Genomic DNA, 14,313 nt, shown 5'->3' with positions numbered 1-14,313 from the left:
TTTACCTCTTTCTTCGCAGTTTCAGCTTTGGTCTTCTCTTTTGACCCAGATGTTGGCATTTCCTTAGTGTGTCCATCAGGGATGTAAATCAAAATGCATGGGGCCTCTTTACAGCTATAGGGACTACAGAAGAATTTTAAAAAGCTTCACACCTAATACATTATGCCACAACAGTAASAGCAATACAAGACATGTACAAAACATTGGTTGAAACAAACGTTCTACACTTTCTATAAGAGGCACCAACTTTATCTTTGTACACAACTGCAGCTACCAGAATTTACTTAATTGAGGATCTGTATTGATTCCTGTTACATACAGGAGTTACATTGTAGTGTTATGCAAAACTGAAGTGTGATTTGTATGTTTGGTTACTTGTAAGAGAACTGTTATAACGAAATAGTATGTGTACACTCTAATTGGGCAAGCATCTGTTTATTACATAACATTATTCTTAATTCACACACTTAGAATCACGGCAAGGTGATAACCTGTTCCCTTTATTGTATCAAAGTTAATTGATGTTCACCAGAAGTGTCACATAGTTGGGTTTAGTCAATTGGAAGAGATAGGATCGAAAGCTATGCCAATCCAGAAAAATAGTCCAGAGAGGTGGTAAAGGGGATATTGTCTGCTTACAATATTACTCTTGCCAATACACATGTGAAAACATTAAAACAAGCAACCAAAAACAAATTCTGTGAGTCTGCACAGGCCATTCTTAGACAGCTTACCTCACTGGCTCATATGGTTGATCACAAATAAAGAATCCTCTCCTCTGAAGTTGTATGATGTCTCCTTTTTTTAACTCTCTAAGGCAAGGGTCACCTAACATCAGTTCTTCTTGCTATAAGAGTTAAAAGAAATCAGTCCAAATCTAACCAAGCACAAGAAATTGTAAGAAATATGGTAGAACTGCTGAAGAATAGTGATGGTGGTCTGAAATGTCAGTTAATCCCAAGAGCAGTAGAACAATTACTTTAAAGAAGATGTTGTATCATAATAATGCATGAAGATAAAAGCTCAAACTATTACACCAGATGTGTAGGAGTCAGGAAATGCCTGGGTAAACATCAGTTAAATTTTCATTTAGTAACTATGAAAGATTAAATTGAAGATATAGGAGCTAGAAATATCAGCATATGATTTGCTTGTTTGACAAACAAAATCTTACTATCTGAAAAATTTGAGCTAGCGATGACAAAAGAAAATTAAGCTTTGTGGAATAAAGGGGAAAAAAAGAACTTACCTTGCTGTTTTGGTTGATATATTGCTTGAAATCTTCATCTTTACCTAGAACTGGCTTAGTAATTAGATGCTCATAACTAACACAGACAGTTGGGATGAGAGGTGCACGCGGAGTTTCAGCTAACCAAGTAATCTTAGTGGTTTTTTTGAACTCTTTATTCTCTAAGTTCAACTTGGCATCAATGGACACAATTTTTCCACTTGAATTTCTGTAGAAAGACATAAATCATCAGAGTAAAGCCTAGTAATTTGTTCTCATTCAATATGATAAACCATCAAAAGAATCAATGAAAAAACAATTGTTCAGAGTTCACTTTGAAGCATAGACACAGGAAATGAAAGAGTGCGCTGCTGAAATGTTTCCTTAATTTTGTTTTCCTTAACATAATGTGATAGTAAAGAACATAGAAAAAACCTCTACATACTTGTTTTATGTTCTCTATCCTAGCTCACCTCATTCTGTCAGTGTCTACGCACAATATTTCCAAGATACTTATGATGACATTTATGCTCTCCTTCCACTCTCCACTCTTCCTCCAAACAGTTCTCTAACTGAAATTGTGATAAGTTTAGTTTTTCAGTGTACAAAAGCAGRTACATTACAGGATGGGCATTACAGGAAGAAATCTGTCACATTTCCAGTGTATTTTTTTTTGTTTGTTTGAAAAAGCTATTTCACCTTGGAAGTACTACCACAGACACCAATGTGACTGATATAGAGAAATGGATGAGAGGGACATACAGTGTCAAGACTGGCTGGTGACATCAGACCCAAATCTGCAGCAAAATATGTTCTGTGCTAAATATGCAGTTTTGTGATATGTTTCAAACTAGATACATAGGTCATACATTAACATCATATAGTTATAAGTTACCTCTTAAAAAAAAAAAAAAGAAAATGAAAAGCAAGGTAATTTCAACTCCCACTATTCGTTACCTGTTTATTTTAGTGATGATAATGTTGCCCCAATTAATGAACGTAACCACTTCTCCCTCTGCCAGAGTCTCTGCATCTGCACCCTCAATCAGCACTCTGGAGCCATACCACACAGGTTTCAAGCCAACATCAGCATTCTGTGAATAATGGTTTTGATTTCAAAGGAGAGATTGTTACTATGTAAGCTGACCATATTTAAGCATTAGACTGCTTAAATACCTATTTATGAATAAAGATTAAGAACAACAGTAGTGGAAAGTTACAGTAAAGCAGCTGTTTTTAACCGTCTCTCAGGCTTCTTGTTAATCAGCCTTGCATGCATAGCTCTGACAGTTCACTCCCCCCCGCCAAAAAAACATCATATTCTGTGCCAACCACTAGCACCAATGCAATTACCATGCCCTATTTTTTTAACGTCCATACATCTTTAAGATCTCACAAGTAAAAACTACGCAAGTTCTATGCAAATTTTCACTTTGCTTTGCAAATTCCCTTTAAAAAGAAATATCATAACTCTCATTTTCACTTTTTTATATAGCTAATACGGAACTARATATAACATATCTTCTTTCAACTGCATAGATTTTTAAAGATAATAATTCAAAATGGATGTCATTTAGAACATAAAAAACATTCAGCTTTAAAATACTACATCAATGGACATGTTTTTTTTTAAAAAAAAAAGGAAAACAACTAGGAGTTTTCAACTAGAAATTTCAGTTAAATGTAATTAGAAGTTTGAAATTTGTTTATTCTGGTCAGTATTTATTTCATTATATGCAGGAAGCAACATTTTCAATATCTCAATACCTGAATTATAAGTTTGCATCTGACCAACCTTTTGACCTTTTGATTCTTAAGGAGTTGCAATTCTCATTCGTATCTACTCAAAACCTTTCTCCTTGCTAATCTGCCACAGGGAAAAAGGCAAACTAGCCTTCTACCTCTCAGTCATAACAAATTGTTACCAGGACACTAAGTGAAGGGAGAAAAGAAAAAAAAAAAAAAAAAAAAAGACAGCAATATTTACTTGTTTCCCAGTATAGGTATGATACCCAAGAGATGCTTTCAGTGAGRTTTAATTGTAATTTGAGATGTCATACTCAAAGAAAAATATCTTTTCTAATCAAATAAATTTGTATGAGTAACACATCCTCCACCTTAAGAGGTATCATTCTGTTTACTGAACCTCTTTTCAGAGCATCAATATTTAATACTTCAGCTCCCTACATAAGTCTAATTTTATAAACTGTTTAGAAAACTCCACCAATAACTCACAGATAAACAGTATCTGCTGCATGATAACCATAACAACCTGAATGAGACTTTTTATTTAAATTTCTATGAGACGACTTATAAGCAATAATAAAAAATCTGAGCATAACTAGTCTCTTCTGAAAACTCCAAGAGGCACCTTTCAATATAGCTTTGTCTATGCAAACTGTATACATTACAAAAGCAATTTCCTATATCATTCTCTTAATGTGCACACATGTTCAGTTATTGCCTACATTTTAATAGTTCTATGAGGTACACCTAGGTTTCACCTCATGCTGTCCCAGCAAGTTAAAACCAGAACTTTCCTGGCTGACTGCTCTAACTCAAAGTACTTCCAACCTTACTGTTCTGTAATACAGGAGAATTAATGCAAGTAAAATGAGAACCTTTGGATGTTTAGCCACTTCTTTCATCTCCTCCTGAGCTTCAGGAACAGTTACTGGGACCACTGCATCTTTCAGTAAAGCAGTGTAGCGAGGTGCTACTGGGTCTATAACCTACCGAAGAAAAATGAGGAGCTCTTGAGTATACAACATTATCAGAAGTAAAATGGTATAGAAAACAAGAACAAAAAGAAGGAATATTAACTGGTATTCTTTGTGTTACTGCATTTTTTTTCATGTTTGCTTTAAAGGTTACATTAATCCAGAACTATAAAAAATGCAAGTGAGAAAATAGTGGTAATACTTTCCAATTTCCTACTTTACTGAAATACTTGGAGTAAAAACTATGGATTCCATATTACTAATGCCAGAAGCAACCAAAATTATGAGCTAATACCTCATAGGGAAGACACAGTAAAATATACTATAATAAAGTTTTATTATGCACATATGTTCTTATATCTTGACCACCTTCTTTATAAGTAGCTGAATTTAAAGCAATTTATCAGCATACTACTTTGACAGCACATGACCYGATCCCATACTCATTTCCCAGACCAGTATTCCCGCAGAATCAGGGGTAGGCCTAGCCATATAGGAAGCATCAATTAAGTCTGCAGTTTTCAAACAGTAGCATTAGATACTGAAAAAAGGCAACAACATAACGTTGACTTCATCAAGACTTCTACAACATGAGTTTGGCAAGAAAAGGAATCACAATGTCTTCCCCTATTTTTATTGCCTATTTTCAGGTTCAATCACTGTATTTTTTTTTCCGCAGCATTTTTCTTGTTTTAAATATTGTTTGGAGGCAGCTAAAAACATAATTCAAGTAAAACCACTGTCTYGGACTTAAGAGGACTACCGAAAGTCTACCAGTTTAACTGGAAGCTAAAACAAAGGAAAATGCTTGCTGTTGTTAATATGTAGTGACTTCGGTTTTGTTGTTTATTCATGCTTAAGTAAAAAACTACATAGCAATTTTTGTAAAAAGCGTTTAGCATATAATTACTTGACTCTAGCAAGTAAGGCAATATGATGATATACTTTAAGTCATATATTCATAAGTTAGAAAATGCTGAAGTTGCACTTCTAAATGTTAGACACAGACTCTAGAAAAGGACTTGTGTATGTATCTCAAACTAGAGGTTGAGTATATGATCTGTTATCAGAATTTTGATAACAGACTGAATTTTACRGTGTTATTATCAGGATCTATTTTCATTAAAAACCACAACACTTCCTCGGATGACAGGTACTACAGGAAGGGTTGAGGGGGTGGAAATAAAAGCTCTCCCACCACAACAGTCTWCAAGCCAAGAACAAAACCACCTGTGTGCAAAAAACTGCTTTTGCTTATATTACAAATTTCCAACTATCTACACAGACAGATGCAAATAAAATGGGCCAACAAATATAGTGCAGTCCAAGGAGTCAGAAGTGTAGGAGTCAGAAGTGTAAAGAGACTCAATTTAAAAGCCAATATAAGTCAGCACTGACTGTTATGGACTTTTCCCAAATCCAATTCTTAGTCACAAGTATATCTATGCAGCAACAGAAAGAACCAATTCATAAACCTTTGTGTACTTAGCAGACCAAGTGCAAAATACATGAAGGAATACAAGACATGCCAGACAAGCAAATACTATTTTAATGAACAGATCTGGGTAGAGTCTAAGCAAAAACAAGCAGGAATCCCAATGCAAGATAACAGGTGTTTCCACAATCACACAAAATATGCAGTCAGCATTCTAATAATTCGCCTTATTATAGTGTCCAAGCATCTGCTGCCAAAAAGCAACTAACCATGTCATGATGCAGTATTCCTTATTTGACATTCAGTCAGAAACATCAGCAGTGCCGGCTTTTATCTACGGAGGCAGTATACCCAGCATCTTAGTCCTTTTGCCACCAAAAGTGGCCAACATGAGTCAAATTGAGTAAGTTTTGCATTTATGTTAACAAATAAGCCAAACTAGAACTGGACAGCATTTTAAAACTAGGAATAATGCATTTTCAGTGGGTTTGCAGAGTTCCTGTTATATAAGCAAATATGACTGTGCTATGAAGCTGCAAAATGATAGCTTATGTTATATATGCTTACAGCACTGTAAGCTATATGCTAAGGTAAAAAGCATTAATAATACCTTCTTACAGATAGCTCGCAGCTTGAAAGCAGAAAAATGAAATGCAATTTTCATATCAGATTTATAGCAAATATCATTACCTTTCCCCATACTATTAAGTAAAGCAAGTAAAATATTGGTATAGGAGAATCAGTAGGATTACTGCTACTTCAAGTCAGAAAGGGGCAACATTCCATTTTCCTGAAAGTCTGCCAAATGATGCAACATATTGCCACTGCTACTTGTTGTGGTAAGCACTCCATGAACGCTAGATTCACTACATATCCCAGAAAGTAATATATTAAGGGTAGCATCAAATTAAAATAAGCACATACCTTTTTGTTAAAAGACCAAATTTTATCCCATTCCATATTTACAACAGATCGAGAAGATCCCTGGGGGAGGGGGAAAAATACCAAYGTAAGTAATCTAGCCATTAGATCCACTTAAAACAAAATCCTTTARAGACTACACACCCTCTAGTATAGCCATTCATCAAAACAGTTTAGAAAGGAATCTTCAGCTTGCRAAACATTTAAACAAGAAAACTGCCACCCCATTTTGCCAGGACCTGTTCATATGTATTAATACTGTTGAAACCTTAAGCATGAGAGCAGCAAGCCTTCAAAAGAGAAAACCTCAAAATGATACTTCTAACTTCATGTAAATTGGTCCTAGTAAGCGAGACTCAAAGAATCAGGAAAAGAAAAAAAAAGAAAAAAGAAAAAGCCATCCACCTGAGCAGCAATAAACTGTTTTAGTCCTTCAACTGTCATGCCTCTTCTCAGGACACCACGTACAGTGGGAAATCTTGGGTCATCCCTGTTAGAAAAGGAAGATTCATMAGTATTATACACTGAATTTACCTATTAAGCAGATCAACCAAAAGCTTTAATAGTGGCACCAAAGAAATGAYATAACTTCTCTTTATTTTGTTTGGGTGAATTTAGAAATATATTAGAAGAGTTAGCCTGACTGAAAAGGGTAAGCTCTTATCCAAATGTGTGTGGTGGAGATTTCCTTCTGCTTCATCTCTGGGAGGGAAAACATCTCTCTGTGAAGTTGCTCTTTTCTACGTTTACTCAATCTTAAGTCTTAAGTCTATGAAGACCTAGCAAGGCACGGATTATGTCCCCATCACATTAGTTCCTTTTCAATTGCACCTAAACACCGTTAAACAACTGGGCTCGATTCTTTCTTGCTAAGGAGAAACAAAAAAGATGAGTGATAACCCCAATATCATCTCTTGATGACATAAATGATAGAATTTTGTGGTTTTTCTCTCTTACACAAGAAATCAAAGAGCTGAATTTGAAACGTAAAATATGTTGGTAGGAATAGGAATTACATCTTGCTGAAGTCCTAACAGGGAGGCTTATGAATAGAGGGGTCATTGTAAGGCCAGCTACACCAGTAGCAAAAAGTAGAATTTTGGCTCTAGCAGCATGAGCTCCATGCTTACTGGAAATCTAGGCTTCCAACACTAAAAATGCTACAAACACTTGKCTGATCTAGCATCAGCCATGAAGTTCTTCAGACCGCTATACTAAGAGGAGAGGATATCAGWGGGTGTGTTTCCACAGCTAGGTCACTGTAGGAAAGAAGAAAAAAGGAGTTTTTCTAGGCTCTGAACTACCTGCAGAAGAGTAAATCCACTACACACCTTCTCCAGGGAAATACTTAACGGATACTTGGTGGCCTAGTAGCTTATCTCCTGCAGAAACCCAGTTAACAGACAAAAAAAAGAATATAAGAACAGAAAGGTGGTGGAGAGGGAGACTCTGCTTCTGATGGGGAGGGAAATACAATGGATTTTAACTAGATGGATGGGACTAGAAGTTCCTCAACTCAGATCCCCTTCTGGYATTGTTCTAGCATTTATTCCATGACTTTTAGAGTGGAAAGTAYGTGAGCAGCCCTCACAGCAAAAGCCAGAGCCCAGAGATAAGCTACCTCATATTTACCACAGGACCCGAGTACATACACACACAGTTACTGAATAGTAGACAGATACGTTATGTTCACAAATCAGCTTGCCCACTGTGACTTGTGCTCTTATATTATTTAAATAGTCATTCATGCCCACTGTGACTTGTGCTCTTATATTATTTAAATAGTCATTCATGCTGTTTTGATGCTTAAGCACTATCCAAAGCAGAAAATGCTTGCATCAGTCATGAGTATCTTAAGGAACAATGCTGAACTACAACTGTGTAACATACCATCCATCTACAAGCCCTTCGTTGACAAACCACGTAAGCTTCCTTTTAGAGAGCACAGTGTTGTTGAGGTTTAGCCGGCTGTACTCCCAGATATATGGTTTCCTTATGCCCAGTGCCTCAATGATCCAGTAGAATTGCTCATCTCTGTCATGGTATTCAGTGGTTCTCAACGCATGTGTGACACCTTCAATACTGTCAACAATGGGGCAGGCAAAGTCATATGTGGGGTAAACCCTGAGAATAAAGACCTTGAATTAGCAAGGCACAACAAAACRCTTTCCTCATATTTAAACCTTCAAAGCACCACTCCAAATATTTATAATCTATGATTCTCAAAGCTTTCACATCAGGACTTAGTTRAAATAGTATATATATTTATAGCATATAGCTCATACATAAAAAAAAAGTCCAGAGGAAAATACATTTTTAAGGCAAAACCAAAGCCTTCAAGAAATTAATAAATAGTAGCATTAGCATTCAGAAATAAATTAAAAAAAAATCCTACAATATCACTGTTTTTTTTCCCAAAACCATAAATGCTATCTTATAGTTTTCTCTGCTTCAATATCAAGAAGCAGTAAACTGAAGCATCAGTTAGCCAAATAATATGCAAAGTCTTCATCTTTAAAAACAAACCTCTACCAACAGCCATCACTTTAGTATTATACACACATTAAATCAATGCTTCCATGCTGTCAGATCTACCAGAGCCGAGTTGAATGGCTGGAAATAGAAGCTTCAGATAAGCACTGAACCATAGCCTCCAAAAATTGGGTAGCCTTACTTCAATGCACCTGTAGCAATTCTTCATTCCGCASAGAGAAAGCATTTGCTGTGAAAAAGGAGGCTGCCATGCAGATAAATAGCTCAAGGATATTTTGCAGCAATAATGTAARATTGTCAAGGCTATGTTTAAGTTCCAATAGCTAGACAGAATAGTTTTGTTGCCTGAGATACAGCCATTAAGTCTTAATGCACCTTCTGACTTTAAAGCTCTTCACTGATACACAATGCATTTATGGACCAAAATTGAAATAATATGCATTGCTGACCATGATGGCTGATTTTTCACTTTTAAAAATAATTTACAGGTGCTTCAGAAAGTTAAGGAACTCATTATATATTCTGACTAAAAAAGAAAAGAAGCTAAAATGCTTCAGGTTCCAAGTAGAAAAAGAAGTTAGTACACTAAAGAACTGTAAATACCAGGGTGAGGGAGGCATGGAGGGAGGGAACARGCCACCCAAAAAGAAATGAACATACTTGTAGGTGCTTCCAGTACGTGGGTGAGGCTGGTTTTTGCAGCGATAAAGAGTTGGATCCCTCATACATCCATTGTTACTACTCATATCTATTTTTGCTCGCAGACAACAAGTTTGTCCGTATTCTGTTCCCTTTTTCATTTCTTCCCACATTTGGAGATTCTTCTCAACACCTAAGAATAATAAAAATAAATAGTTTTTAATGGCATAATGAACTCGACTACAGAACTATGTTTCATTACTGCAGTAACAAAGATCATTGTCACCTCCTCTTTAGACACTGGAATGCATTTTCACACATTACAATTTTTAAAAAATTCAGAATGTGGAATGTATGATGACAAATCCACACATACACAAGTTTACTACATCTGTCCAAATGTACACTTATTTTTCCTGGCCTTGCAGAATAAAGTACTGAACACTTCCAAGATCCTATGAACACCTTAGAGATATACCTTTGTTAATAAAAATCAAGTTTTGTTGCTAAATTAAAAAGATACAGAAGCAAAAGGGGAACTATAGAGCATCTTACAGTTATTTCTGTGTTTAGATTCCATTCTTTGCTCACGCTCCACTTTCATTTGTTCTGCAGGAGTGTCGTCCACATATGCCTTCCCTTCTTGAATAAGCTTCTCAGCATATTTCATTATTGTTTCAAAGTGATCTGAGGTATACGTAAATTGATCTGGTTTGATGTGAAGCATTGCAACATCTTCAAGAATAACCTGCAAAGTGTCAAAGTGTATACTGTAATATTCAGGTATGCAAATTTTCTTAAACCTTCATCCTCTTTATGCCAGATTTGGTGTTTTAAAATACTCCATTGTCCAGGAAGACTAAAGGCATAAGAATAACATAACATACATGAAAGAAAATAGATGCACTTATTACTTCACAGCCTATAATTACATGAGATCAGACAGACAACGTCAAGAAAAGGGTTGAATAAGGAATAAAAAAAATAAAATAAAAAAAAAGATCAAAGCTAAAGCAAAACACATGTTACTGACTAATTAGCAAGAACATTAGGTAACTCAAAAAAAATCTTTATGAATTTTGTGTACACATCTTGTCACTAGGAGTAGTAAAAATAGTAAATATTTCAAATTCATAGAAAAGGTCTGGAGTGGGCACTGAAAGCTCATTTAGCATCAGATCAGATCAGCTGGGCTAAAGGAATTCCCAAAAGAGGGTAATCTGTGAAAAGAAAACTGGTTAGGCRAACATTGGAAGTTTTGATAACTTCTTTTGCTTAATAATTTTAATATTTACTTCACATCATTTCATAGATGCTACAAATTGAGAAAGAAGGGAAAGATTTTTAAAAACRTTTTAAAAATGCATCTAACAAGCATCTGAGATATTTCACATTTTCTGTACAAATTTTTTAAACAATTAATATTTATAAAAATGTAAACAGTGTATTCCAAGAGGCTTATATCTACATATTGTAAAATAAATTTTGGAGAAACAAAGCTTAAAATCCTTTGGTGGCTTATTTCTTATTACAGTAAACAATGCAATTTCTTCCTAGCACAGGTTTGCAAGAGTAACACTACTATCCTGCAAAGTAGATCACTGTGTAACAACAGATCTGCGTTCTATTTAACTTTGAATTAACTTATACAGTGAATGATTTCACTGTTCTGTTACTGCACCTTTTCAAAGTCTTCTTTCTCTTTTTCTGGATTTGTGTCATCAAATCTCATAATAAGTTTTCCTTTAAAGTTAACTTGGTAGTGCTGATTGAGCAAGGCAGCTTTTGCATGACCAATATGCAGGTATCTGAAAAGAAACAAGAGAAAAATATACACCAGCACATCTTCCATTAGACTTTTTTGGGGGTGTGGGTGTGCGGGTGTGTCCATTCGCGCACATGCGGGAAGGCTTGTAATGGAAAGCATCAGCTAAACCAAACCAAAAATCAGGATGTTTGTTGAAATACRCAGTATTTATGAAAGCAGCTTATCAGACAACTGTAGAGAGAGATAGGATACAAAAAGCTGACTGAATTGTATTCAAGAAATTGGTTATGATATTTTTGATTATTTTCGATTCATAGAGTAAAGCTCTGTGTGACAGACAGTAAATCTCTGCTAGAGAAAACATTTCTAAACTGCTAAATGATTTCTGACTATGACTATATTTACTACATTGGTAACGGACATGGTGTAATAGAAGTGAATTAATAAATCAGAGTTTTGTGATGAGGCTCATCACATTTCCACTATGTATCTGAGGAGGTTATTTTGGACCCCTGGGACAAAGGCCTCCGTTACATATCTGGTGTTACGCTTACAGGAAGGAGTCTATTCCTATATGCCTTTCATTTCCCAGCTCCTCTAAGAAGCACTATGTGTCCTTTCATACAACTCATGAAGACTATATTTACACAGCACATTTGCCATAAACGCACATGCCTCCGTCATCCATGCAAATGCCTTCCTTGTGCTTCTCCTCATTCCACTTCTGAGCAGCAGCTGGTGCCTGCTGCTAACTCACCTCCCTGCTACAAGTATAGGTAACACACTGCAACATATCACAGACAACTAAACATACAGCTGTAATATAGATGTGGAMAAAGCTGTAGATAACCTTTTAAGTTAGAAGTCTTGCCTGATAAATTGATTACCATCCTCACCAAAGCACTTTTTTTCTTCCAAAGAGAAGAGTGGGAAAAAAAGAAAAGAAAAAAAAAACACTCTAAAACAAAACAAAAAAAACCAAACAAAACCAAAGAAACCCACACCACCCAATCTTCTTAAAGTACTTATGTGTCTTACCCACTTGCTTCAGGAGGAAACCTTACAATGACCTTTCCCATTTCCGCACCAGGAAGTTCAACAAACTTGCCAACATCTGCTTTCTTTTCTGTTGCCTTAAAAATTAAGAGACATAGTAACAGATCACAGTATCTGTATAACCAGACATAAAACTTCAGATGCAAGCTCTTCCTCCAAGGTCTTCTTTCAGAACAGACAGGGAAAAAAAGCTGTCATAGTGAAAGCATGAATTTGGGACCTACAACTTTCACATTACTCCTAGTACATCAAAAGAAAAATAATTCGGGAGTTTTAAAATATTCTATCTTCAAATTTAATCCAGAATTGAAAAGTCTGACCAAGTTGTTTAATTTATTAGATATAAAGAAAATAGTTGCTAGCCAAGTTTTAACTATCTCACTGCCCTAACCTAGATTGGGATTAACAAATTCAATCAAAGACTGCTTTCTTCRCAGGTCTAGCAGGATCTCAAATTCCTTGTTAGAAAAAACAAACAATGCAGCTAGAGAGCAGCACTGRCTGAGAGTTGCCATTTTCACGATTCAAGTGTTGGACTACACTACATGCATTTCCAAAAATGAAATTACCCATTTTTCATAATCAAGAGTTTACAAAAATTTCACTAAYTGTACATCTGATTCCTTTTAATTCTCTAACTTTAAAAAGAGCTACAAAAAGTGTCCCTTATACACTTCACGTTTTATTTATATATATAAAATACATTAATATTATATATAATACACACATATATACACTTGTGTGTGTATATATGCACACAGATAAAGCCACTCTCCTCAGAGAATCTGAACAAAGCTTACCATTTTGACCTTTGGTGCACCAGCAATCCACTTGGCTCCTACTGATTGAAAAGCACCCTGTGCCTCAAGAAAGCTATACCATCGTTTTGCATGGACGGGAGCTTCATTTTGCTGTACCTGCTCTTGCCATATATTATTATCTGTTGACAAATAAATTTTTTCAAGCTATTAATATATGAAAATAGAATGATTACCAAAAGCAATTCTTAAAACTAAGAAAGACTGTGATTTAAAAGAAAATCTGCTTGTTTTCTCTTTGCAAGGAAAACATCTAGCTGTGAGGACACATGGAGCATTTTAAAGAAAAAAAAATATCCCCAAACAAAACAKACTGCATTCCTTTTTGGATTCACTAAAGAGAAAGAGGAAAAGACAGGGATGGGGAACACACGTTTTCTTCTTTGTATCAACCAGATCAAAACTAACAAGTTTTTTCAACATGTAACTAAAGGTATCCAACTAATGKGTTTATACACAATGTTTCCTAAACTTTACTGAAAGTGAAGTATGTTTTAATGCTACCCTTTGTTTTTGAGGGCTGTATACCTATGACCTGAGATAAGGCGCACACTTCACTAGGAAGATTCTGATTGAGCAAAGGAAGAAAACTGAAGGAAATACACTCATTTCTGATTTCTACACTAAGAGCTGCAACTTTGAAAAAATACTGAACCACGTTAGCCTTTAACCTTGAAATAGTATATTTTTTATCTCATTAGGAATTTAGTCATAGTTGAGTGATAGATTGACATCTAACAGTTTTAGTCAAGCACCTAACAATTTTAAAAACAAACGAAAAGCTTGGTTTATCTTATGCCCTTCAAAGGTTAAGATATACCTCCTTCAATAACCCAAACTAAAAACCAAAGAAATATATTCTTCTGCTAACTAACCTAATGAAATCAAGAAGTCTACATACATAATTTTACTCTCTATTACAAAATAATTTAATGAATAAATCCAATGTTTCAGACCAAGGCAAATTTTCCTATTTAGGAAAAGGATAATAAAAAGACATTCTTATAGTTAAAAAAATAAAGTTAAATAAGTTACAGATTTTATTTAAAACTTTTACTCAGCAAGAAACCTTTCACATTGATCCATTTATAATTACATCCTACAAAATTCCACATTAAAACTACAAGATTAAAAAGAAAAGAAAAGAAAAGAAAGACAGAAAAAAGAATCTCAGGCTTATCTAAACTATACTGTTTCCATCATTGGTGATGCACAGACCAAAGTAGTATGCAAAG

General features: G+C 35.1%; 1 protein-coding gene across 3 annotated transcripts in view; it reads right to left on the bottom strand.

The window, feature by feature from the left end:
* The window catches only part of EPRS1 (glutamyl-prolyl-tRNA synthetase 1), a 40,400-nt gene that overhangs the window by 16,848 nt on the left and 9,239 nt on the right, over nucleotides 1–14,313 (bottom strand). For all 3 annotated transcript variants that reach the window (XM_085326077.1, XM_085326078.1, XM_085326080.1), the window contains exons 5-17: nucleotides 13,061–13,200; nucleotides 12,243–12,337; nucleotides 11,118–11,244; nucleotides 9,992–10,184; nucleotides 9,458–9,629; nucleotides 8,195–8,428; nucleotides 6,710–6,794; nucleotides 6,308–6,367; nucleotides 3,850–3,960; nucleotides 2,186–2,322; nucleotides 1,250–1,457; nucleotides 735–847; nucleotides 6–123 (exon numbers count right to left, since the gene is read on the bottom strand). In XM_085326077.1, coding sequence (XP_085182203.1) covers nucleotides 6–123; nucleotides 735–847; nucleotides 1,250–1,457; nucleotides 2,186–2,322; nucleotides 3,850–3,960; nucleotides 6,308–6,367; nucleotides 6,710–6,794; nucleotides 8,195–8,428; nucleotides 9,458–9,629; nucleotides 9,992–10,184; nucleotides 11,118–11,244; nucleotides 12,243–12,337; nucleotides 13,061–13,200 — 1,793 coding nt within the window. The remainder of the gene's footprint in view (nucleotides 1–5; nucleotides 124–734; nucleotides 848–1,249; nucleotides 1,458–2,185; nucleotides 2,323–3,849; nucleotides 3,961–6,307; nucleotides 6,368–6,709; nucleotides 6,795–8,194; nucleotides 8,429–9,457; nucleotides 9,630–9,991; nucleotides 10,185–11,117; nucleotides 11,245–12,242; nucleotides 12,338–13,060; nucleotides 13,201–14,313) is intronic.

This window comes from Rhea americana, unplaced genomic scaffold, assembly GCF_003343005.1.
Source record: "Rhea americana isolate MKP2758 unplaced genomic scaffold, rheAme1 scaffold_127, whole genome shotgun sequence".
Lineage (NCBI taxonomy): Eukaryota > Metazoa > Chordata > Aves > Rheiformes > Rheidae > Rhea > Rhea americana.
This window is presented reverse-complemented; position numbering and strand designations above follow the sequence as displayed.